The 23,411-nt window shown below is 44.7% G+C and overlaps 1 protein-coding gene across 5 annotated transcripts in view; it reads left to right on the top strand.

Moving 5' to 3' along the window:
* Positions 1–23,411, top strand: part of Tecta (tectorin alpha) — a 72,069-nt gene that overhangs the window by 45,902 nt on the left and 2,756 nt on the right. For 2 of the 5 annotated variants that reach the window (NM_001378602.1, NM_009347.4), the window contains 9 exons: positions 3,606–3,805; positions 7,509–7,892; positions 10,100–10,386; positions 11,865–12,160; positions 15,421–15,531; positions 16,678–16,880; positions 17,811–17,974; positions 18,435–18,683; positions 23,219–23,381. In NM_001378602.1, coding sequence (NP_001365531.1) covers positions 3,606–3,805; positions 7,509–7,892; positions 10,100–10,386; positions 11,865–12,160; positions 15,421–15,531; positions 16,678–16,880; positions 17,811–17,974; positions 18,435–18,683; positions 23,219–23,381 — 2,057 coding nt within the window. Of the gene's footprint in view, positions 1–3,605; positions 3,806–7,508; positions 7,893–10,099; positions 10,387–11,864; positions 12,161–15,420; positions 15,532–16,677; positions 16,881–17,810; positions 17,975–18,434; positions 18,684–23,218; positions 23,382–23,411 lie in introns of those variants that run through there. The other 3 variants (NM_001324548.2, XR_379110.3, XM_006510152.2) reach the window with 3 other exon arrangements.

The following is a 23,411-nucleotide window of genomic DNA, read 5'->3' as shown; positions in this document are numbered from 1 at the left end:
AGTAGAAGGCACAGATCACAGCTACGTGCTCTATAGCTCTCCCTGTCTGCCTGGCCCTGTTCAGGATGTAGCATGGGGACTTGTGGATCCCTTCTTGAGGGGGAGTGGAGAAGGGGGTAAAAGCCCATTCAGAGAACAATCTGGGGAAGTGGGAAGTGTAGAGAGAGAGAGAGAGAGAATTGCCCTACTGGGCAGCAAGAACTGCTGTCTGTCTGACCCATCTCTCAGTGCAGAGGACCAGTCAAAATTGATTAGCATCATTGTTTTGGATTGCTCTTCTATCAGATCTTAGCAACTAAGGATTTGTTTTACCTATTTCCTTGCGAACCCAACAAATGCTTGTTGATTAGTTTTTAAAAATGAATTGCTACAACTATTCCTATCATCAGTGATGTTGTCAAAACCATGGAAGCCCCAAGTACTTTGTTATTCATAGAGAGGAGAGGAGGGGAGGGGAGGGGAGGGGAGGAGAGGGGAGGGGAGGGGAGGGGAGGGGAGGGGAGGGGAGGGGGGAAGGATGAGCTAACAGCTTACAAACTTCTCATGGGAAGAGAGCTTCAATGTCACCCCCACTTTATAGGGGAGAAAATGAGTTCAGAGAGCATAAGGAACTTGTGCAAGGTGACCCTGCTAGTTAATGGCAGAGCCAGGGTTCGTAGCCAGGTCACTCTGACTCCAGAGGACTTGTCCATCCCATCCCAATACATTCCACTCCATTGCTTTTCAGGGGATCTGTGTGCCCTGCAGTCCACACAGGCAGTTTTAAATAAGTCTACTGGCCTCAGCAAGAGCCATGTTCTAAACAGTCATCACTCTCCAGCTCTCTGAGGCTGGAGAATTTAGAGGGGGAGAGAAGCCATAAATCAGTGCTGTTTGGATGCCAGAGAAGAATCCAAAGTCTTCCCAGATATGAAAATGACTACATTTTACTACTAATGCTTGATATCAATAGTATTAATCAATTAATTAATACTCAACAGTCTCACAGGAACAAGTTAGCGAGCACAAGATAACAAGAACGAAAGAATGAAGAGAAGGGAAGCTGTAGAAAGATGAACATGTCAACAGAAAAAAAGAAAAGAAGAGAAACCCTGACCAGCTAACACAGTGGTTCTCAACCTGGGGGTCACGACCCCCTGAGCTCACACATTAGATGCCCTGTGTATCAGACACTGATAGTATGATTTATAACAGCAGCAAAATTGTAGTTACAAAGATGCAACAAAATAATTTTATGGTTTTGCGGTCACCACAACATGCAACACTGTGTTAAAGGGTCACAGCATTAGGAAGGTTGAGAACCTCGGATCCTAGTCATTAGAAATCGTCAACCTGGTTTCAAATAACTTGAGGAAAAGGAAGATTTATATAATACATAGTGAAGAGATGTTAGGAAAATTCTCTGGGGTGGGGGGAAATAAGAGTTTAGTCTTTTCCTCATTTCCAGTACAAAATAAAATCCAGACTGAAAAAAGATTAAACATTTAAAAATTGAATTATAAAAGTACTATAACAAAACAAAGGAGTTTGCCTTTCCCCCAATCACACACACACACACACACACACACACACACACACACACACACACACACACACACAAGCCTATAAGCCTATTAAGGAAAACTAGATAAATTTGACCTCATAAATTTTTTTACATCTCTACATGGCAAAAAAAAATTAAAAAAACACAATTTTTTAAAAGAAGAAGCAAAGTCAGAGACAAGTGATGAATACTTTGTAATTCATGTGACACACAAAAGTGTTTTTAATTTATAAAGAGCACTTACAGTCTAATAAGAGGAAACTTCAACAACACAGTGTGTTATGGATGAGAAAAGACAGTTCGCAGGAGACAGAAAAATGATTATAAACAAATGAAATGATAGCAAGGCTCAAAGAAATGCAAAGTAAATGCACAGACGGCAGAAAGAGAGTTTCTTCTTTTACTTTTCACATTTCCAGAAGCCAAAAGTCTTGGGTTGTCATCATTGAAACCTCAGGAGACCAAATCTTCTTTGTTCTTTGGTGCAACCTTACAGGGCAGCTCAGTGGGATCTGCCAAAGACTTAACGGGCTGGAAGCATAGCTCCGTGGCAGAGTGAGGCTTGCGTTGGAGACCCAGCACTACAGTAGTAGTAGAGGTAGAAGTGGTAGTAGCAATGATGATGGTGTTGGTGGTGGTGGTGGTGGTGGTGGTGGTGGTGGTGGTGGTGGTAGGGGCTGTACCTATCCTTTGGCTTAAAAATTCCACTTATAGGACGTTATTCTATAGCCTAATTTATGAGAAAAATATGCATACCATGATATTCATACAGAAGATACACACCATGAAGTGTTGTAAAGACAATAGTTCAAGACTTAATAGAAGAAATACTGTTAGGAGAAAGCAAGAGAAGGTTTGGCAAGGCATGGCACAGTTTGTAGATTATGCTCACATTCATGTGAAAATCCAAAGCTGTGGATAAGGTGCGTACACACACACACACACACACACACACACGTCTATGTGCATAGACAATGTGTGCAAGAATCCACTGGAATTTGTTAGTACTGCACCCAGGCCATCTGTATTCTCTATGACCTGAGGGTGTTATCTTTTGAACTAGACTTTAAAATATATATAAAACACTGTGGAAGTGCTTCTACAAACATACCCATGTATTACGATTCTCAGGACTATGCACTCTACAAGGTTCTATTTACCACTCCATGAACGATACCTTCCATATATTCTAGAGACATTTCCGCATAAATGGTTGTTGTGCATTTAGTATGCATTGATTAAGAGAGCAGCTGCTACAAAACTCTCAAGCAAGTCTTGCTTTAATGATTGGTTAATTTTATTGAACACTATGTGACCAGAGCTCTTCTAAGTATGCAAATCCCTATGCTGTTGGTATCTGCACTATGTACACAAAGAAGCTGAGGCTCATCGTCTAAATAGCCTGTCTGCATTTCTTACCAGAACTCAACAGTATTCACCAGTACTTTGCCTGCCTTCCATAGACACAGTTTTAGATGCATCTCAGGGCATAGAACACACTGATTCAGGTCAAGTTGCCCATGTGAACACACGCACACGTTTTCAGAGATCATGTGGCTAAGGGACCGCTGGTTTGACTAAAGGCTCTGTGCAGGTTTGGAGGGGAGGGTGAGTGGCATTTTGTAATAGGAAGAGGGCACTATCTCATGATTCTCTACGTGGGATGGAAAGAATGAGGTGTTTGGGTAAGCAGGGTGTGAAGAAGAGTATTGGTACAAATGAAGCCCGAGAGGCTGGGCTGGTATGCAAGCCTTGTCTAGCCCATGTTGGGATTCCTCAAAGCCAGTGGGTTTCACAGTGGCAGGCAGTAGAGACCGCAGAAAGCCCACACTAAGGAGAGGACAAAGATTATGGGAGGAGACTCCAGCACCTTCCCTCTGCACACAGCAGCCTGTTGTTTAAGCAATAAGGCATCAGATGACAGAGGCTCTTCATAAGCGAAGAGCATGGGTGAGCCAGCCCCACACCTCTCCCTCTCACACCCTGCCTTCTACCTCCCTGAGCAAGGATGGGAGAGAGCCATTTCCAGCTCCTTGTGACTTGACTGTCCCTTCTGTTCCAGCGGTTACCTGCCCCCCCAACAGCCACTATGAGAGCTGTGTGAGCGTCTGCCAGCCCCGCTGCGCAGCCATCCGCCTGAAGAGTGACTGTAATCACTACTGCGTAGAGGGCTGCCAGTGTGATGCAGGCTACGTCCTCAATGGCAAGAGCTGCATCTTGCCCCACAACTGTGGCTGCTACTCAGATGGCAAATACTATGAGGTGGGTACAGGAGGTGGCTGGCCTCTTCCTCCACACCAGACTGGCTTCTCTCCAAGGCCCAGGGGGCAGCCAGAACTGCCCAGGTCTCCCATTCCATGATGATCGATGTGCAGTAGGTGACCCGATGCTGAGAACGGAAGTAATGTTCTGAGGATTTGGAATCTCCGCCAGACCCAGACCTCTGGCTCTGCATGAGCAAGGCCCCCTCCTCTCACTCCTGTCTTTGGGCCCTTCTTTGGACTGCCTCCCTGTAAATCTTGGTCTGAAAGCTTCTGATGGGACTCTAGTTTGGAATAGAGTGGCTGTGAATCTGACATTTGTAGCTGTCTCCACTAAGGATGTTTTTAAGAAGAAAATATGGGGCTGAAGGCTGGGAGGAGTGGCCTTCCCTCTCCGGCTATTGAAGCTCCCACACATGTGCCGTTTGTCATTCTGATATCACTCCTAGAAAGGCCCCACGTGCTAACCTCTGGGCTTCATCCCACCCTTTGCTCCTCCCAGGGTGGGTTCAGAGTGCTGATGAGGGATCTCCCCTACTCCACACTCCCCAAGAAAATATATTGGCTTGCTAAATCATTTTGCTATTTAAATTTGGGGAGGAGGCAGTGCTAGGGATAGAACCCAGGTTCTTGAACACCCTAGGAGGCATGCCACTAAGCCTATAATATTTAATGTGCCATAACACTCAACTAAGAAAAAAACTTGATGAGAAGGTCCTTGGCCAGACATTGTGCCTCAAGCCCAATCCTCATTTAAATGTGCTCGAGTAGACTGTTATGGGGTATTGGTTATGTGGAAGCCACTGTACAAGTAGTGTGGTGGAGGAGGCCGAGGAAGTGTGATCCCTGACTTAAAAATACCTATTCAGGAGAGAAACGAAAATTATGCTTTAAAGAAGGAAACAATTACAAAATAACATATCAACAAGTGAAAAATGATACCCTGCCGAGCAGATCAATTTTAAATGAAGGTGGGAGCGCTTGCCAGAAATCTAATTGAAGTGTCTGAACTGGAACTCAACTAGGCAAAAATAAATAATGTCTCCTTTCTGTAAAGATGCATTGACTCGTTTGAGATTGACTGAGCTGCCTTTATTTGGGGAATAAATAAAAGAATAGAAATGGAGGCATTATGCTCGATTTCATTTTCATTGCAAAAGACATTTGGAGGTTATATTAGAGAGAATAGTAGAACTAACAAGAGGGCTTCTCAGAAGGGCTGGGACCCACGTTAACCCTTAGGAAGATCATTCGAAGGGAAGAGGCAAAACACGTGGAGGAAAATAAGTTTCTGTGTTCTTCTCATCTGGTCGCCATTATAACCAGGCTCCAGATTCAAAGAGCACATTTCTAAACCCTGGTCCTAGCCTGGCCATGGCCCGCACGTGTCTTTCAGCTGTGTCCTGTAGTCCTTCACAGGGCTCCTAAGTCAGTGTGGCCGGAAGGAACGGGACTTGAGCTTGGTCCTAGCTTTCTTGCTGTTGGAGGAGTGACATTGAACTGGCTGTCATTTCTTTGACCTTTTGCTTGCCTATGAATGAACTGTGGCTCACAGTGGCTTCTCAGTGGGGGTCATCTGGATGCCCCAGGCTACTTGCCCAGCCTGGTACCTGATACCCAATCCTTCAACAATTAGTGGTTCTTGTTGGTTATGGTGGTGGTTCTTACTCTCTTGAGAAACATTTTATTTAAAAAAAAAATATCCGGGCATTTTAATGAAATGGTGCATATAAAAACACTCAGAATCCTCAGAAAGGCCCATAACAACCCTTGGCAGCTATTAGTACTGTAAGCATTATTATCTGCTTTTCATCAGAAAGTCAGTGGGTTTTGACAACAGCTTATATCTGGGAAGTGGCAAAGTCACAGAACAAATAATCCACATCTATTTGCCTCAATTCAAACAAGCTCCGAGGCTTTGTTTATACAGCAGATTTCCTTGGAAATAGAGAGAGAACACATCTAGTCATTAGCATGTAGGGTAATCACCCAGCTGTCGTTGTCATGTCTAATTAAGGTAAAGAAAGCAGCGTGGGGCCAGACGCCTCCCCTTGACGCTGGTTCCACAATCAAGTTCTTGTGTAGATGGGCTATTTACCCCTGATCATAGCCTCAAACATCGGCTTATTTTTCTCCCTTCCCACCAACGTAATGTCTGTGTTCTTATCAAACAGAGGCCAGACCAACCACTCAATTATTGTATAAATCTGATAAGAGAAACGAAGTCAGTTGCTGAGGCTGCTGAGACCCCGAGGATGTTACAAATCTAGAAGGCTCGAGGACCTGACTTCTAATGTCTTCACTCTGAGGATGAATGACATCCTGCTCAGGAGAGCTTGCCCTCTGTTCACCCTTGAATCTGAGTCACAATCAGTCAATATGAGGGTATTGTTAAATCTGTGGTTAAACAGGAAACAGTGGCCAGACTGAGTCATAGGCCCCTTTATGTATCTTAAAACATCTTCTCTGAATAGGACTGTCTGGTAAATTGATATAATTTACACATTTCTAATCCAAAAATCTGAAATCTAAAATGCTGCAGAATTTAAAGCCCTATGAGCACCGACCTGAAGCTATAAGTCAAGAAAAAAATTTCACACCATGAAACTTTGACACAAAATGTGTAAAATATTGCATTAAATTATCAGGCTGAGTGTAGAATAGATGTATGAGACATAAATGAATTTCATGTTTGGACCTGGGTCCTATTCCCAAGATATCTCATCATATATGTGCAATTCTCCTAAGTTAAAAAAAAAAACCAACTCCTAAATCTAAACTTGGCACTCATGACAAGGGATGCTCATCCTGAAGGCATAGTGTGGCCGATCTCTTGCTGTCTACGCATTGTGGTCCTCACCTGTGGACAGCTGTGAGTGTTTCTCAATATTCCCAATGTAGAGCAAGTACAAGATTAAGAATATAAACTCTACAGAGTAGAACTGTGTCTATATATTGTTGTCCATCTCCGGAGGAATATAAAATAATGGTTGCTTCCTGTTAAAGACACACCGTGCTATGGGCATTTTATCACTTTTGAATCATCTTCTGAAGAAGGCTGAGGGCCGGGGCTGACTTATGAGTGGCCTGACCCTAGAGCTTTCCTTTAGGACGCTAGCTAGACACCTCACCTTTAGCGTACATACACAGAGATAGAGGCACTTGCGATCGATCGAAGTAAATCAGAAATCAGCTGGAGTGAGGGACCTGCTTGGGAGGGCGAGTATTGGGAAATGAAATAAATGATTGATCATGCAAGTTGATTATCACTTTCTTTCGACTGGTCGAGATTTAAAGCACTGTCCTCTCATTCCCAAGTGAATTTAAATTTCATCCTAAAGTGGAGCTTATGTTTTTTTAGAAGCCTGATTCTCTCTCAGGCTTAAGAAAATCTACAACGTATTTTTCTTCTTCACCCAGTTCCAACAGCTAGCTGCACATTCAGGTAGGCTCTGATTAGTTCAGCAACCCCAGCCATAAAGATTCCAGAGTCCTTGATTGAGACCAATAAAGTCTAAATTGTGTATTATTTGGCCTCGGAATCGCATCAACGGGATGAGTGTTTGAACGAAGGCAGCCTCCCTCCACGCTCTGGGTGCTAACCCAAGCTGCATTAAAGGGAGGCTAGGCTGGATTTGAGGGTCTCCAGCCTTGACTGCAGTCTGCGTTCATAGTTTAACTCTTCTATGACACTTCTCTTCCAGCCCAAGCAGCTATTCTGGAATGGGGACTGCACGCGGCGCTGCCGCTGTTTCAGGCGCAACCTGATCCAGTGTGACCCACGCCAATGCAAGTCAGATGAGGAGTGCGCCCTGCGCAGTGGGGTGCGCGGCTGCTTCAGCACCAAAACCTCCTACTGCCTAGCGGCAGGGGGTGGTGTCTTCCGCACGTTCGATGGTGCCTTCCTGCGCTTCCCTGCCAACTGCGCCTTCGTGCTCTCAACCATCTGCCAGAAATTGCCAGACATCTCCTTCCAGCTCATCATCAACTTCGACAAGTGGTCCTCGCCCAACCTCACTATCATCTCACCGGTCTATTTCTACATTAACGAAGAGCAGATTCTCATCAACGATCGGAACACTGTCAAGGTGACAACTGGATTTTGAGTCTTACAAAATGAGCCAAGGGAGGCCAGGGTGGGGTAGCTGTCTGTTCGTTGTCGTTTATCCCAGATAATTGAGTTGAAGAATATTAATGGATTGCTCCAAGTATCCTTGCATCAGAGAACTGAAGCAGGAAGCGCCTGTGGGTATAAGAGTGGGCCACTGCCTCTGTCGCTGATGCTTCCGAAGGCAGGAAACGTAACGTCTCAGGCTGTAATGACATCAGGGTAGCTATCGAGCTCCAGGAGATAAAATGGTAGATAAGTCAGCTTTTGCTCTGGATTAATTTCTAAAAGGCATCTCATTAGCTTTTAAGAGCCTTTGCAATTATTCTTGGCGTTGCCCACGTAGTCTAAGATCAACCTTCATTTCTGCCATACTTTCTCTATAAAGAGAAGGTAAGCACTTGCCTGTGAAAGCAAGGACCTAAATAAAGCCCAGCCGAGCAAATGCCTCTACTAGAGGCCCCACGGTGACTTTCCAACTGAAAGGAAATGTCGAATTTATCTTAGATTGAGTCCTCCTTGGGGCCATTGCCTTGGTTGGTTTTGCTTATAAAGACCTTTATGTAAATACGTATGAAGGACCTATTCACCCCCATAACTACTGTTTGCTTAGAATACCCTACTCACTCCACTTAGGAAGTATCTAACCTACTCTATGAACTGCTGAGCCCCAGTCAGTTGCACCAGACCAGGCACGTCAGGTTGACCCAAAAGATGGAGCCAGGCTCCCTCACAGTGAGCTCAGGTAGGAGGTGGGTTGTGAGGAGGAGAAAACCACACTGACATGTTATGGAATACAGTGCCTCTTATCTGCCTTCCACCACCAGCTCAGCTAAATCTAGCACTCAGTGCACCTTTATTTAAAGAGTCATCAAATAGCTTAGTATACAGTGCCAGGTAAGAGGCTTGCTTCTTGCAGGCTTAAAAGAAAGAATCTGGGGTTTACTGCTGGCTTTTAGCTTCCAGGAAAGCTGCTCCTGTTTTCGACACTCTGATTCCTTTTGCAAACTGGCCAGTACAGACCCAGCTTCGCTGGCCAAGAATACAAGGGAAGGCGAAAGTGGCCATCAGGAGAGCCAGACAGACACCACTGATGAATAACACCCTGAGTTAGCCAAAAAGTAAAGAGATTAAAAAAAAAACACATCATTTTTTTTAATGGAACAGCGATACTAATAACCAGAGGGGGGAAATTCAATTTATTTTGTAAGTACAGGAAAAGCATATTATATCCTGTCCCAAGGGCTAAGAAATGTTATAAAAAGCAGGAAAATGACAAATGCAGAAAATATTGTGTTTATAAGACATCTGGGAAGGCTTCAGGTTTGTACAATATAAACAAGGAAGCCATAAACAGGGTAGTAGTCCCCAGGTCCATAGTAACCAGGTTGGACTACCCTTAGAACAAGATTATGATGTCATTTTTGGTAATTGGTGGATGCTGGTGTAAGTTTAACACACACATACACACACACACACACACACACACACACACACACACACACACACACAAATTTATCCACTCATGGAGGGCAATCTGATTCTAATGTTTTCTTCTCTCTTAACTCCTATGTTCCCATAATTTGCTTCCTGTGGGGGAAACGGAAAGTGCATAGCCTTAAATTTTAGCACAGGAGTTGTCAAACTATGACCTGTGGCCAACCCACATGCTGTGTCTGTGTTAGTGTGTGCACACACACGTGTGTGTTCTGGCATTTGTAGAGGTCAGAGGACAACTATGAATAAAGGTGCCACCCACCCTTATTTACTTATTTGATTTTGGAGATGAGGGTCTCTCACTAGCCTGGTACTTGATAACTAGGCTAGACTGCCTACCCCCCCAAGTCCCAGACATTCTTCTTTATCAGTGTCTCTAACTCTGGAATTATAAACATGAGCTACTATGCCCAACTGTTCCAATGTGGGTTCTTAGGAGTAAAAGCATGTCCCCGTAATTTTGAGCAAAGCACATTGCTGACCGAGCTGCGTCCCTAACCCGCTCGACTTTGTAAATAAAGCTTCATTGGAAACCACTTTGATACACATGGTGGTTGATGGCCCAGCACAAGGGCTGAGTTGAATAACTGTGGTAGAGACCACAGGGCCTGCAGAATCTAGCTCTTTGCCGAAAAGATTGGCTGAACCCAGTCCTCAGGTAACGACTTCCTGTCTCTCTGTCTCCAATAGGTGAATGGCACACAAGTAAATGTTCCATTTATAACGGGCTTGGCAACCAAAATCTACAGCAGCGAGGGGTTTCTGGTGATCGACACCAGTCCCGACATCCAGATATATTACAATGGTTTTAACGTCATTAAAATCAGCATCAGTGAGAGGCTACAGAACAAAGTGTGTGGGCTCTGTGGGAACTTCAATGGAGACATGACTGACGACTACGTGACCTTGCGGGGGAAACCCGTGGTGAGCAGCGTGGTGCTGGCCCAGAGCTGGAAGACCAATGGCATGCAGAAGAGGTGCGTGTACCCCAGCAGTTTAAACTACAGACTCATTGCTCCAATCTGCCCATGCATGTCCACAGGAGCCGCGAACAAGAGCCACAGTTCTCTCGACATTCATCTCCCTTCCTGTCACAGAACTTTGAGTTTAGCCTTTGGAGTTTAGGTGCATTAGAGACCCCAATCATTTTTCCAACAGCGAGAGCTGGGTTTAGGCGATAGGATTCTAAGTCATCAAGTGAGTCTGCTCTCAGCGTGTCCCTAGGGTTAGAATCTGAAGCTGTCATCACCAGCTATCTACCTGGGACCTAGGAGCCCCTACGAGGCTTTGCTGATGTAGGCAGAAGTTGCTGTGAATGAAAGGAGCCTTGTTGAAAACGTGGGTTATAGAGGTGACTACCAGCCTCTTCCCTTCTGGCCAGCTGAGACAGAGCTAAACAAGTTACTGCCAAGGATCTTGATTTAGAATCCCTCTGGGCTGGAGAATCATGCGGACACCTCCCTGGCTCTGTAAAGGAGTGTCAGGATGCTTCTGCTTCGTTGCACTCCTTTGTTCCTACCAAGGCCTGATCCCTCCATCCCTTCATTCCCTACATGTCAGGTCCCATCCCAGTACCCAGCTATAGAAAGGATGCTCTAGTCACCTGGCCTTGCTCTAAGCTAACACTGAATAATAGATCACTTGTTAGGATTATTCTGCGAATTAGAGAGGACCCAGACCAGGACAGGACCTTAGCATCTCGTTGGATATCTTTCTTTCCTTGGGGAAACATTCTAAGTGGCTTATCTGCATGGAGCTCCTGTGAGTACCAAGCCAGGACTAGGTCCCCCGACTCCTAATTTGGCTCTGCTTCCCTCAGCTCCACTCAGGTGGAGGGCTCACAGGTAGAACAGGTGCTCTCAGGACATGTAAGCCATTCTGGGTTTCCCACCAGTGAGCAAGGGCTGAGTCTCCCAGAGGTGCCCACGTTTCTGTTTTCATATTATTTTGTTTTCCTCCTGCCTTTCTTTGCCTTTTCCTTCCGTGAACTCTCATCAAGTACACACAGCTCCCTTGCAAAAGTTCTGCTTTTGATCTCAGACAGCTAAATCGGAGCTGGCTAGAAGCTCCTGGGTTTCGTTGTGGGTCTTTAATTCTGCAAGCATCATCATTGCTTTTCTGGCAATATGCTGTTAATGGTTATGGTGTCGATGAAGGATATTGAAGTAGGAATGGCTGTTATATCAATACCTGTTGGCATGCGGCACTTAGGCTGCTAGTCCATTCTGGAATTTTATCTGCACTCTATCCCAGTGATGAACAATAGACATTATTTCACTTTATTAAGTGGATAGAGACCACCCAGGCCTGGCTTTCCTAAGGTCACGTTGCTAGGCAGCATTGATATCTGCATATTATATAAACTTCAGGGCTAACCCAACAGGTACAATAGATGTGGTTTTACCTTCTATGGGAGAACTCAGATGGCTGTTTTTGCTTCACTTATTCTGACCAGACCTCTCGCCCCCAGCTGCAACGAGCTACAGTTCTCACAGTATGCAGCCACATGTGACAATGTGCACATCCAGGCCATGCAGGGTGACGGCTACTGCCTGAAACTCACCGACATGAAGGGCTTCTTCCAGCCCTGCTATGGGCTCCTTGATCCCCTCCCGTTCTACGAGTCCTGTTACCTGGATGGCTGCTACAACCACAAGAAGTTCCAGCTGTGTGGCTCCCTGGCTGCCTACGGGGAGGCCTGCCGCTCCTTCGGCATCCTTAGCACCGAGTGGATTGAGAAAGAGAATTGCTGTAAGAGAATTCTTTTATTTCTATGGGTACCGTGGGGGTAGCATTGTCTGATGTCAGGTCCACCCCATATTTACTTACCCACCTGCCCCATGGGGTGGAGGGGAGGGGGCTGTGAGTTGCCCCTGAGATTCAAAGAGGAGGCATTTCCAGAGGAGCCTGACCCACTTGTAGCCCCTATCCAGTGATGGAATCTGATGAGCTGATGATGAGGCTCTGGCTCTGGGAAGTACCCGTTTACTGACTTCATGGAAAGACTTAGTTAGCCTGGGACTCCTGGCTGTCGTTCTTCTCAACTCAGCTCCACCATGACGTCTATCCCAGAAAGGGAAACTGCAAATGGCAAGAGGAGCTGGATCTAGGTGGCTCCACCCGGCTTCAAAGGAAGCTGTGGGTGGATGTCTATAGGGTCCATACATTAAACCAGCTTCTAATTCATGCATTGTTTTCTGCAGTGAGAATGCATATAGTATTTCCATTATGTGACGTGTTTACCCTTTTACTGTGTCAGCTAAATAAGTGGAGTACATCTTAATGTGTACATACACATATAAGTGGGCACTATGTATATTTGTGCCCATTCAGTATGATAGTGTGACCAACACAGTATGTGTCTGTGGCCAGACAGACACTACCAACCCTGCGTGCATCTAAAAGCCAGTGTGTGTCCAGGACCATTCCCAAACCACATATACACACTGGTGGCCTATAGAGTAAATATGATTAAGTGTGGACGTACACTCAATTCAGAACCTGAACAGGATAAATGGTGTAGTTAATTCTAATATACATTTGGTAATTCCGGAAACTGTTAAGACAATTACTAGCCTGTTGGAAATCTGCTTGGGAACTAATATTTTACTCCACTGTGCTCATAAGAAACACATCTTAAATAATGTTAAAGTTAAGTGTTTGAACTTTTAAAATTTGTCTGGCTATGTCTGTATACACACACACACACACACACACACACACACACACACACAAGCTTTTCTGTCAGAGGCTATTTATACCTTGTGTGTCAAATTAGAAATGAATGTTTAGGTTTTGGGCTGGGCTCTCCCTGTGGGCCGTACACTGTTCACCGTTCCCGCTCTCTTTGACCATTGTCTATTGTATTAGCCATTGACTCCTTTTGCTGACTACGCTCTGTGTTCTTGTTTCTGTGCCACACAAGGAGCACACTGGGTGGGTAGCAAAAAGATCTTAAAAAAAAAACAGGAAGCCTGGGGCTGAAAAGATGGTTCCATGGTTAAGAGCACTGACTGTTCTTCCAGAGGTCCTGAGTTCAATTCCCAGCAGCCACATGGTGGCTCACCACTATTTGTAATGGGATTTGATGCCCTCTTCTGGTGTGTCTGAAGATAGTGACAGTGTACTCACATATATTAAATAAATAAATAAATAAATAAATAAATAAATAAATAAATAAATAAATCTTTTTTTAAGGAAGCCTTTTCAAAATAAATATATTTAATTGATGCCGATGGCTTATCTCATTCATCTCTCTAGAAATTGCAGCATGAGTCTGAGCCATTTCTGTACCCTCACCATGAACAATTAATTACACACTAGAAGTGCTTGACAGCCACATAGAACAAGGTGTGGGTAGTGAAGGCCTTATTTTAAAAATGATTTCTTTACTTTTATCTTATGTATAAGTATTTGTCTGTATATATGTATGTGCACCATGTGTGTGCCTGGTGTCGAAAGAGGACAGAAGAGTGAGTTGAATTCTCTCCAACTGGGGTTACAGATGGTTGTGAGCAATCATATGGGTGCTAAGAACCAAACCTGGTCCCCTGAAAGAGCAGCAAATGCCTGCAGCTGCGGAGCTATCTCTCCAGCCCCTGAGTTTTGTTATTAACCTTGTTTTGGTACGTGTCTGTGGTGAAATCACCCAGAAGTACATGTGCTTAGTAGTTTTAAAGTATCCAATGTCTTGTTATTAATTGCTACAACATATATATATGGTTGATCTTCTGACATTCTTTCTTGTAACTAACCTGTGTGACCTTTCTAAGCCCCAGAAAAACTCTCAAAGAAATCTTGGCTCATGACCAGCAAGTGTTTCTTTAGCAAAAAAGGCTACGGCATATTGAACAAAACTTCTTCTTCCTTGGATGGAAAAAGATGAATCATGTAAAAAAAAAAAAGAATATCTTAAAGCAGCAGTTCTCAAGCCGTGGGTCGCGACCCCTTTGTGGGGGTCACATATTAGATATTCTGCATATCAGATATTGACATTACGATTCATAATAGTAGCAAAAATGCAGTTATGAAATAATTTAATGGTGGGGGGGGTCATGACAATATGAGGAACTGTATTAAAAGGTTGCAGGGTTAGGAAGGTTGCAAATCAGTAAAAGGCAATGCTCTTGGTTAGTGAGTGTCCAATGGAGTGCTGAACCTCTTGCGGAAAGAGCCAGCCATCTGTTTCAGGAATAGTGTTCAGAGCAACACAGTGGTCATTTATGTCCTTGAAGCTGTCACATTAATTACCTCTATTCTTTTTTCCTTTCAGCAAAATGGTACTGTTGATTGAATTGGAGAATTATGTATAGTTGTTCATTTGCCTATTTTTATAATGTAAAGTAGATATTTATGGGAAAGGTGCATCATGAATCAAAATAAAAAGTCTCAATAGGAGGGGCCTTCTGAGATCTTAGGAGTCTTAAGTTTTTGTTATTAACAAATATTTGTAACCTGTAGCTAACAACTTAATTTTGTTATTAACAAGCATTGAGATGGCTGGGTGCTGGAAACAGAGAAACAAATTATTTGGATGTGGCTTTTCTATAAATACAGAAAATTCAAGTAACTATAATATATACAAAACATGTTAGATACAATATGGTGTGGTGGGTGTATTAACTGTGATGTGGTAGGATAGGTGCAGAAATTACAGAATTCCTTGGTAGAGAAGTCTATATTTTATTTCTACAACGCACCATCCTGGATGACCTTGGGTAAGTTTTAGCTGTGAAATTGGGGCTATGGTGCTCATCTTGGGAAGTGTTTGTGAGAGCCAATCATGCTAAATCATGCTAAAGCTATCTCAGTTAAAGCTCGAGGCATAGTGCAGAGCCATAGGAGACGGCCAATCATCACTACTTGTCATTATTTTTTAGAGGTCATCCTGTCTGTCAACTTGCAGGGGCCCACCTGACCATTCCCCAGTGAACTGTCAAATCGAGCGTAAGCCGATGCCTCTGTGTGTAGTGTGAAAATCAAATTGTGCGTTTCTGTGTTTTCCTTTTTAGCAGGAGTGGTTGAAGACCCTTGTGTGGGGGCGGATTGTCCCAACAGGACCTGCGAGCTGGACAACGGAGGAGAATTATGTGGCTGCATTGAGCCACCCCCCTATGGAAACAGTGAGTGATTAGTGCCATCTCCACTCCAGAAGCCCGATGAAGAGGGAAGTGCCAGAGAGGGAGCTGTGGGTGCTCCCCACTATGTTAGAAACCCTAAAAGCAAAGCTTTCAAGAGCCAGGAAACAACTGGGCAGCCTTGCTGTAGGCTGATGTTCATCTCAGCATAGCTACATCATTTCCGACAGTAGACTTTAACATGCAAATGAGTATGTGAATGGAATCAGTCAGAACCACGTGAGTCCAGGCAACATCAGAGAGATCCAAGGTGGTCTTTCCCACTCCCAAATAAGTAAACTGGTTTGATGCCAACAAGAAGGAAATAGGAGGAGAGAGCCAGGTACCTTAAGACTGACTTCAAGCCAGCTTTATCTGACCCAAAGATTTTTGTTCCTAGAGACAGAGCTGGCATGTTTGATGTGAACAGCAGCTAACTAGCACTGCTTCTCTTGTCACTAACCTTAGCTCCCCAGGGTTAGCCATGACCTTGTCTTCTGATGAGCCCAACTGGATGTCAGCTTAAAGGGGAAGTGCTCTGTCTTTTGGCTCCATGAGCCTTTCCAAACCAAGTAGCTCATAAGCACATATTAAAATTAGCATCACTTAACAACAAAAGCCCAATTGAATAGAATGTTCTATAGGAGGGTGCAATGCACCTCACCTAGGCACATGAAAAAAGTTTTCTTTATTTCTATAGTGTTTATTAAAGAGAAAAGGCCTCTGTTGGTGTTCACCGGGACTCACTGGGTACTCCTGAGCTGGGCTCAGCCAGGGAGGGTGGACAGCTCTTACTGGAGTCTGGTCCCCAGCCAGACCACACTATGACAGATTGTGTGTGTCACTTACACAAAAGTACCTGCCACCAGTGTGTGTGGGAGGAAGGCCCGGGTTTCTCCAGAAAAGACAAAAGGCACTTTATTACCAGTTTTATCTTTTTAATAAGCCTCCACCAACGCCCAAGATATTGCTTTGAATGAATTCATGTACTCATTTGGTGTGATCAAAGCTTAATTAGAAATGCTCGCAGCCTCTGAGAAGAGATTGTTTCCTGCCTCTAAAGAAACATGGCCTTGGGTGGCCCAGCCCTCCCCTGCAGCAAGATGAGACTCCCGCTGACAGGCTTGTCCCCCCCCCCCCCCGTTTCCCCAGATTCCCATGACATCATCGACGCGGAGGTGACCTGCAAGGCAGCCCAGATGGAAGTGTCCATATCTAAGTGCAAGCTCTTCCAGCTGGGCTTTGAGAGAGAGGGTGTGAGAATCAATGACCGGCAGTGCTCTGGCATCGAGGGCGAGGATTTTATCTCCTTTCAAATCAACAACACCAAAGGGAACTGTGGGAACATCGTGCAGGTGAGAAGGCGGGGCAGGAAGGAGTGCATCGATGATCCTTAAAGCCAGGGTAGTCTGCATAGAAATACACTCATTGATGAATAGCAGAGAGACAGACTATGAAAAGATGAAAGGCAGGAAGGCTGATCACCATTTGGGGCTGAGTGGTTGAGTGAACAGAAAAAGAATTCTAAGTGGTACATTTCCTCTCTCAGTTTGCAATGCCCACTGCTGTCCTTTGTTCTCTATCTGTAAGACTTCCGTTGGCTCTCTTATGCTTCTAGTGTCTTCCTAGGTAAATAGAGCCTCATCCAGCCATTTTAGGTCATACGGGTATTAGCTGAAGAAAGGAGCTGAATGTATACATACCAAAAGGCCCCAATACTTATGCCACTGTTTCCAGGATTTGGTTTAGTTAAGCATCTCTCATCTCCTCTTGGCCCTTCCTGGGATGTAATAAAGACTATGCCTGTGTTCATTCCTGTGCTCATTAGTGCTCTCCTCAGAGGGAGAATGGATTATGGAGGTGAGACTCACTTGTTCAGTTGGTACTTGTACGTGTACCTGGTAAAAGGTTTGTTAGAAGGGAGATTTCAAGTTGAGGACTGAAAAAGAATTGCTGATTCAATTTATGTTCACCTGGCATTGCTGCTATCTCATGCTTTCTCTAGCCCAAGTTCCAGCAGATATCTGATTGTAGCTGGAATTCAGTGGTCCACGGAATCTGCCCTCCATGGGTACTCAAGGTTATCATCTGAAGGGCACTGCTAATATCTGTGGCAACACTTCTTTCCCCAAGTTGGTGCAGAGACTGGTTCCATGCTGATGTATTCTAGCCTCTGGGTTTGGTATGGAACGAAGCCATTTCTCTATAATTCCGGGAGATGGATTTTTAAATGCTAACTGCATACTTCCGTGTTTAATGATTTCTGACCTCCCCTTGATCTGCAGTCCAATGGCACTCATATCATGTATAAAAACACAATCTGGATTGAAAGTGCCAACAACACTGGCAACATCATCACGAGGGACCGCACGATCAATGTGGAATTTTCATGCGCTTATGAGCTAGATATCAAGATCTCCTTAGACTCTGTCGTGAAGCCTATGCTAAGGTAAAGACTTTCAGGGGCTGCTCTCCTGCTTTCTCTCTTCTTGACAGCTAAGGTTAGCAGCATCAGAGTAGCTAGCATTTGTCTTTGAAGCACCAGGGAAAATATAATTCATGTTTCTGGAAACAAAATGCTCTAGACTAAATGACCAGAAGGCTTGCTTTCTGAATAATGTGATACAGTAACTACCTGTGACCAATGAGTGCTTGAAATTTGGCTCAGGGGACTGATAAATTGAATTTTTTATTTTATTTAATTTCATTTAAATGTAAATTGCCCCATGTAGGGACCAAATTAGATAAGGCAGCTTTAAACTTGAGGACTGCATGCCATGTCTTCCCTCTACACTGTAGCTTGAAAAAAATGGCAGTTAATTGAATAAATAACATTGGGTGTTTTTTTTTCCGAATTTTATTTATTTATTTTTGGTTCCTTGCCTCACATACAATCCCTTCTTTGTTAGTGTCATCAACCTGACAGTTCCGACCCAGGAGGGCAGCTTCACCACCAAGATGGCACTCTATAAAAATGCTTCCTACAAACACCCTTACCGCCAAGGGGAAGTTGTGCTGACAACTCGGGATGTGCTGTACGTGGGCGTCTTTGTGGTCGGAGCTGACTCTACACACTTGATTCTCACACTCAACAAATGCTACGCCACCCCCTCCCGAGACAGCAACGACAAGCTTCGGTACTTCATCATCGAAGGAGGGTGAGTGGCCATGGCAAACTCTCCATTGACAACCGACTCTGAGCCTTTAGTGTAAAAATTTCTGCACTGTCTTTTAAGAGTAGGAATGGGCATTAACTTTGCTGACACCCACAGAACTAGCATTTTGTATCAGCAGATTTATCTCCTTCTGGTACCCTGGGAGGTAGACTGTACATGATCCAGTAACTTGTCTGCAGTCACACAAGTTAGTGCAGAGCCCCTGCCATAGTGCATTTACCACATGGTGCTTTAAAGAAGGGGTTCTGTCCTGCCTGCTTGAATCATCAATTGGAGAGGGATCCGGTATTCTGAAAAAATGAAAGATTTAATGCCAGTAGCTGAAGGTCAAGGGCTGTGACAGAGGTGGGAAGAAGAAAGAGAAGAAAGAAGGGACTAGGGATAGGGCTGAGTGGTAGAGTTCTCTCCCAGCATTGCTAGGGCTGTGGGGTCAGCTCCCAGTACCAACAACAAACAACAGCAATAATACTCAAAACAACAACAACAAAAGAAATTAGCATACTGTGGTTTCCCCTTATCTGAGAGGGGACACATTCCAAGACTCCCAGTGACTACCTGCAGCCATAGATAGTTCTGAACAACCTACATTTTTTTCTTGTAGATGCATAATGTTTACATAATAAAGTTTAACTTGTAAATTAGGCACAGTAAGGAATGAATAATCGCAACTAATAATTAAATGGGGCCATTGAAACACTATAGTATAATGGAAGCTGTGTGAACATAGTCTCTGTCAAAGCATTTTACTATGGTGCATCTTATGGAGATGACTTGAGGGACACAGAGCTGACGTGATGGGAGGAGCCAGGTGGATGATGTCAGCCCTGGGACTCAGCTTCAGGCTACTACATACAGACTGCTAGCACACTCACTGAGATTCCACAATAGTCGATATGAGTGGTATCTGAGACAGCTACTACCTGACTAGTGTAGGAGAAACATATCCAGTGCAGACGCCTTAGACGAAGGAATGGTTCACCTCCTGGCTGGCTGGCTGGAGCAGGGCTTCACGAGATCATAGGAACACCATACAATTTCAAACCTGATGAATTACTTCTGGCTTTTTTCCCATCGGATACTGGGATTGAATGTAAATAACCCAAACGATTAGAAAGTGAGGTTGTGTAGCATAAGGAGTTTCCTGTGCTCACCAGTCCTCTTGCACTCATTATCATTTGCCTACCCCCTCATATATTTCCTGAAAGATGGTTGCACAACGAAATTTATTCAACTAAGGAATGAGAAGACTTAACAACAGGAATGAGTAAAAACATTGCTCGTGCCAGGCAACTTACCCACACGCTAATACATTTTCTAATAATTTATTTCACGACCATGGCATACATATGCAAAGAAATGTACTTGCCTTTAGTGTAGAACACAGCGACGTTTTAGTACGCCAGCAGAAGGGCACACATCACCATCATCTGACTCTCCGATGGTTTCGTCACCCACTACAAGGATTCTTAATTTGGGCAGCTATATTAGTCAGAGTTTTTTTCTGGCATAACTGGTAGAAGCCAAAGTTATTCAACTTATATGAAAATTAAATAGGGATGTAGTGGTCACAAACTCGATCACAAATGTGGGTGAATTTCAGGGATGAATGGATTCAAGGAGATTCCAAGCCTTCCTGTTCTGTCTTGCCTTTACTCATCTATGTGTCTAGGTCATTGACATGGTTACTGGCTGCTGTCAGTGCTGGCCTCACATTCAGACCCTGCTGCTATCACTAAGAACAGAGCACATCTAATTCGAGTTCAGATTCCCAGGAATGCAGGTGGTTTGTCCATCTTGGATCACCCTTGCTGGGAGAAGGCACCGTTGCACTTCTCTGGTTGCATCTACCTCCCTGGTAGATCCAGAAGCTATCGTGAGCTTTGTGGGTACAGGAAAAGGAATATGTGCTCTGAGAGAAGAGGGGCCTGGTTTGGGGACAGTTATAAATAGCCACTGTTTGCTGATGACACAACCTCAGAGAAGCTAGGCAGAGGGCACCTAAGGCCACCAACCAGCAAGGGACAGAGAAGTGACCCAAATGCCCTGGTGACATCTAGCACACTGTCCAGGTGTGTTATGGAGTTTCCCAGCAAATGATCTCACTAAAGCCTTCATCTTTCTGGTCAGCCCTCCAAGAGACAGAGGAAGACACTTAGAAATTACTAGGTGTGCCTCAGTCCTTGAAGACGGTATTAACAGAGCCATTTTCTCTCCTCCTGGGTTCCTTCCCTCCCCTTCCAAAATTCTTGTATCAAAATACAAGAGCTAAGACACGAGCCATTCTACAGCTACAAACCCAAATGACAATGTTCGGGTCTCCTATGAAGGACGAGGTGGTATTTAGCATTTTAAAAATAGTATTTAATGGGCTTGACCCAGTGAGGGAGAGCAAGCCAGCAAGCATGTTCATAAATCTCAGCTTACCCTTGGGTCTGTCTAAATAAAGGCCTTCAAATTAAACTGTTGTTATGTGGGAAATTATTTCATCCTCAGAGAGAACTGGAATCCGTCAGTCCTTCTAACCTTTACTAGAGGGGTGTGCTTGTTGCCCCCCCCACCGTGAACCCATGGGAAAACATGCTCAGAAGAATCGATGCACAGCCAAACGGAGCCCCTTACCCACGGGGTGGGGGAGGGCAGTTCTTCCTCCCCAGCTACGTGGAGGGCAGAGGCAACACCAGCTTCTGCCACCAGCCTGGTAATCTGGGGGTCCAGGCAACTTCTGCCTTCTGTTCCAGTGCCCAGACAGGGAAAAGGACAAATGCCAGTCAATGCTAGACTTGTTTGCTTGCTTTAAGATAGGCGTCCAGACAGCTATCCCTGCTCTCTTCTGCTCTGATGCCAGATTGTCTTGACACCTAAACTTTACATCATCCACATGAGAGAGGTGGGGCCTGGCTAAGAGGGAGGGTCCCCATGAAGATTGGGAGGCTGAAGCTCCTTGAACCCATTTAGATCCTCCAAATGAATAATAATGACAACGGAAGCTGGCACGCGTAGTTTTCCGTTCCAAGTGTTTAAGAGACTATTGCTTTGAGAAGCAAGTTGCATTTTGTCTAATTACGAAAACTAATAGGTGTGGGGACGCTGAAGGATAACTTGAATTTTTAATTTTCCTTATTGCTGAGCTATTTAATCCTGTGGGCTTAGGGGAAAGAAACAAACAGGAAAGGGGTACCTTTTAAAATCTTTATCACTTGGAAAGTCTTTTTGTTCCGTGGACTCACAGCTTCTTCTTTCCTTCCTTCCTTCCTCCCTCTCTTCCTTCCTTCCTTCCTTCCTTCCTTCCTTCCTTCCTCCCTCTCTTCCTTCCTTCTTTCCTTCCTTCCTTTCTTCCTTCCTTCCTTCCTTCCTTCCTTCCTTCCTTCCTTCCTCCCTTCCTCCCTCCCTCCCTCCCTTTCTTCTTTCCATCCCTCCCTCCCTCTCTTCCTTCCTTCCTTTTTTCCTTCCTTTCTTCCTTCCTTCCTTTTTTCTTCCTTCCTTCCTTCCTCCCTCCCTCCCTCCCTCCCTCCCTTCCTTCTTTCCATCCCTCCCTCTCTTCCTTCCTTTTTTTTCCTTCCTTCCTTCCTTCCTTCCTTCCTTCCTTCCTTCCTTCCTTTTTCCTTCCTTCCTTCCCTCCCTTCCTCATTCATCAGTCCAGACATGGTTTTCAAATATGCCATGTAGTGGGCTGGAGCCACAGTGGTAATTGCGACTTGATCCCTAGACTGGAGAAATTCAGCAGGGTGTAGCTGTCAAATCTAGGAAATGTTACTTGTGCCTGGTTCAGGCATGAGTGTAAGGGTTACTTATATGGAGGTGGATGCTATTGATTGGGGCCCAAGAAAGCAGAACAGAAAGGCTTTCCAGTGGGGAAAGCATGTCGAGGAGACATGAGCAAAAGAGACGACATTGGAGAAGTTTTAAGTGACTGTCAAAGCAAAACAACCAACCTGGGGGATGTGCTGCTGGTGGGAACAGAGAATTGGCTAGATGGCAAGAAGGCAGGGAGGTGGGAAAGAGGCAGTCCCTCCCCGTCCATCAGACAATCCTTGGGATCCATCCACCCTGCCCCTCCTCTCCTACAGCTCCTACCTACTTCAGTGTGGGAAGAGTCCCGAAGGGTTTGAATCAGGGCCCCTGCCAACTCTGATAATTAACTGAGAAAAACCGAGGATGTAGGACATGTGCCTGTTAAATCCTCCTCTGTAGAACACAGCACGGTGAGGGGGCGGACTGAGATCCCCGAAGCGAGGGGAAATTGAGAGCAGTCCCCACAGACATCTCATTGGCAGTAGCAGTCCGGATAACAATTCAAAGTAGCAGTCGCTGTCGCGAAACAAACAGTGAAAATCAGAGGGAGTGATAATAAACAGCGCACAGAAGCCATCCAGAGGTCACTTCCAGATGCAAAGCCGCTTTTAGCGTTTACGGTTGTTCTATGTGAAACATGGAAACTTGACGTGAAGGTGAGGGTTAACCTCTAGGAGAATACAAACAAGGCTAGGGTTTCATCAAGTTTTCTTTTTCTTGAGTAGATGTCAGAACATCAAAGACAACACCATTGGCATAGAGGAGAACGGAGTGTCCCTAACCTGTCGTTTCCACGTCACCGTCTTCAAGTTCATCGGAGACTACGATGAAGTTCATCTTCACTGTGCAGTGTCCCTCTGTGACTCAGAGAAATACTCTTGCAAGATTGTAAGTGTACAAAAAGCCAAGTGTTCACTC

This window comes from Mus musculus, chromosome 9 (assembly GCF_000001635.26).
Source record: "Mus musculus strain C57BL/6J chromosome 9, GRCm38.p6 C57BL/6J".
NCBI lineage: Eukaryota > Metazoa > Chordata > Mammalia > Rodentia > Muridae > Mus > Mus musculus.
This window is presented reverse-complemented; position numbering and strand designations above follow the sequence as displayed.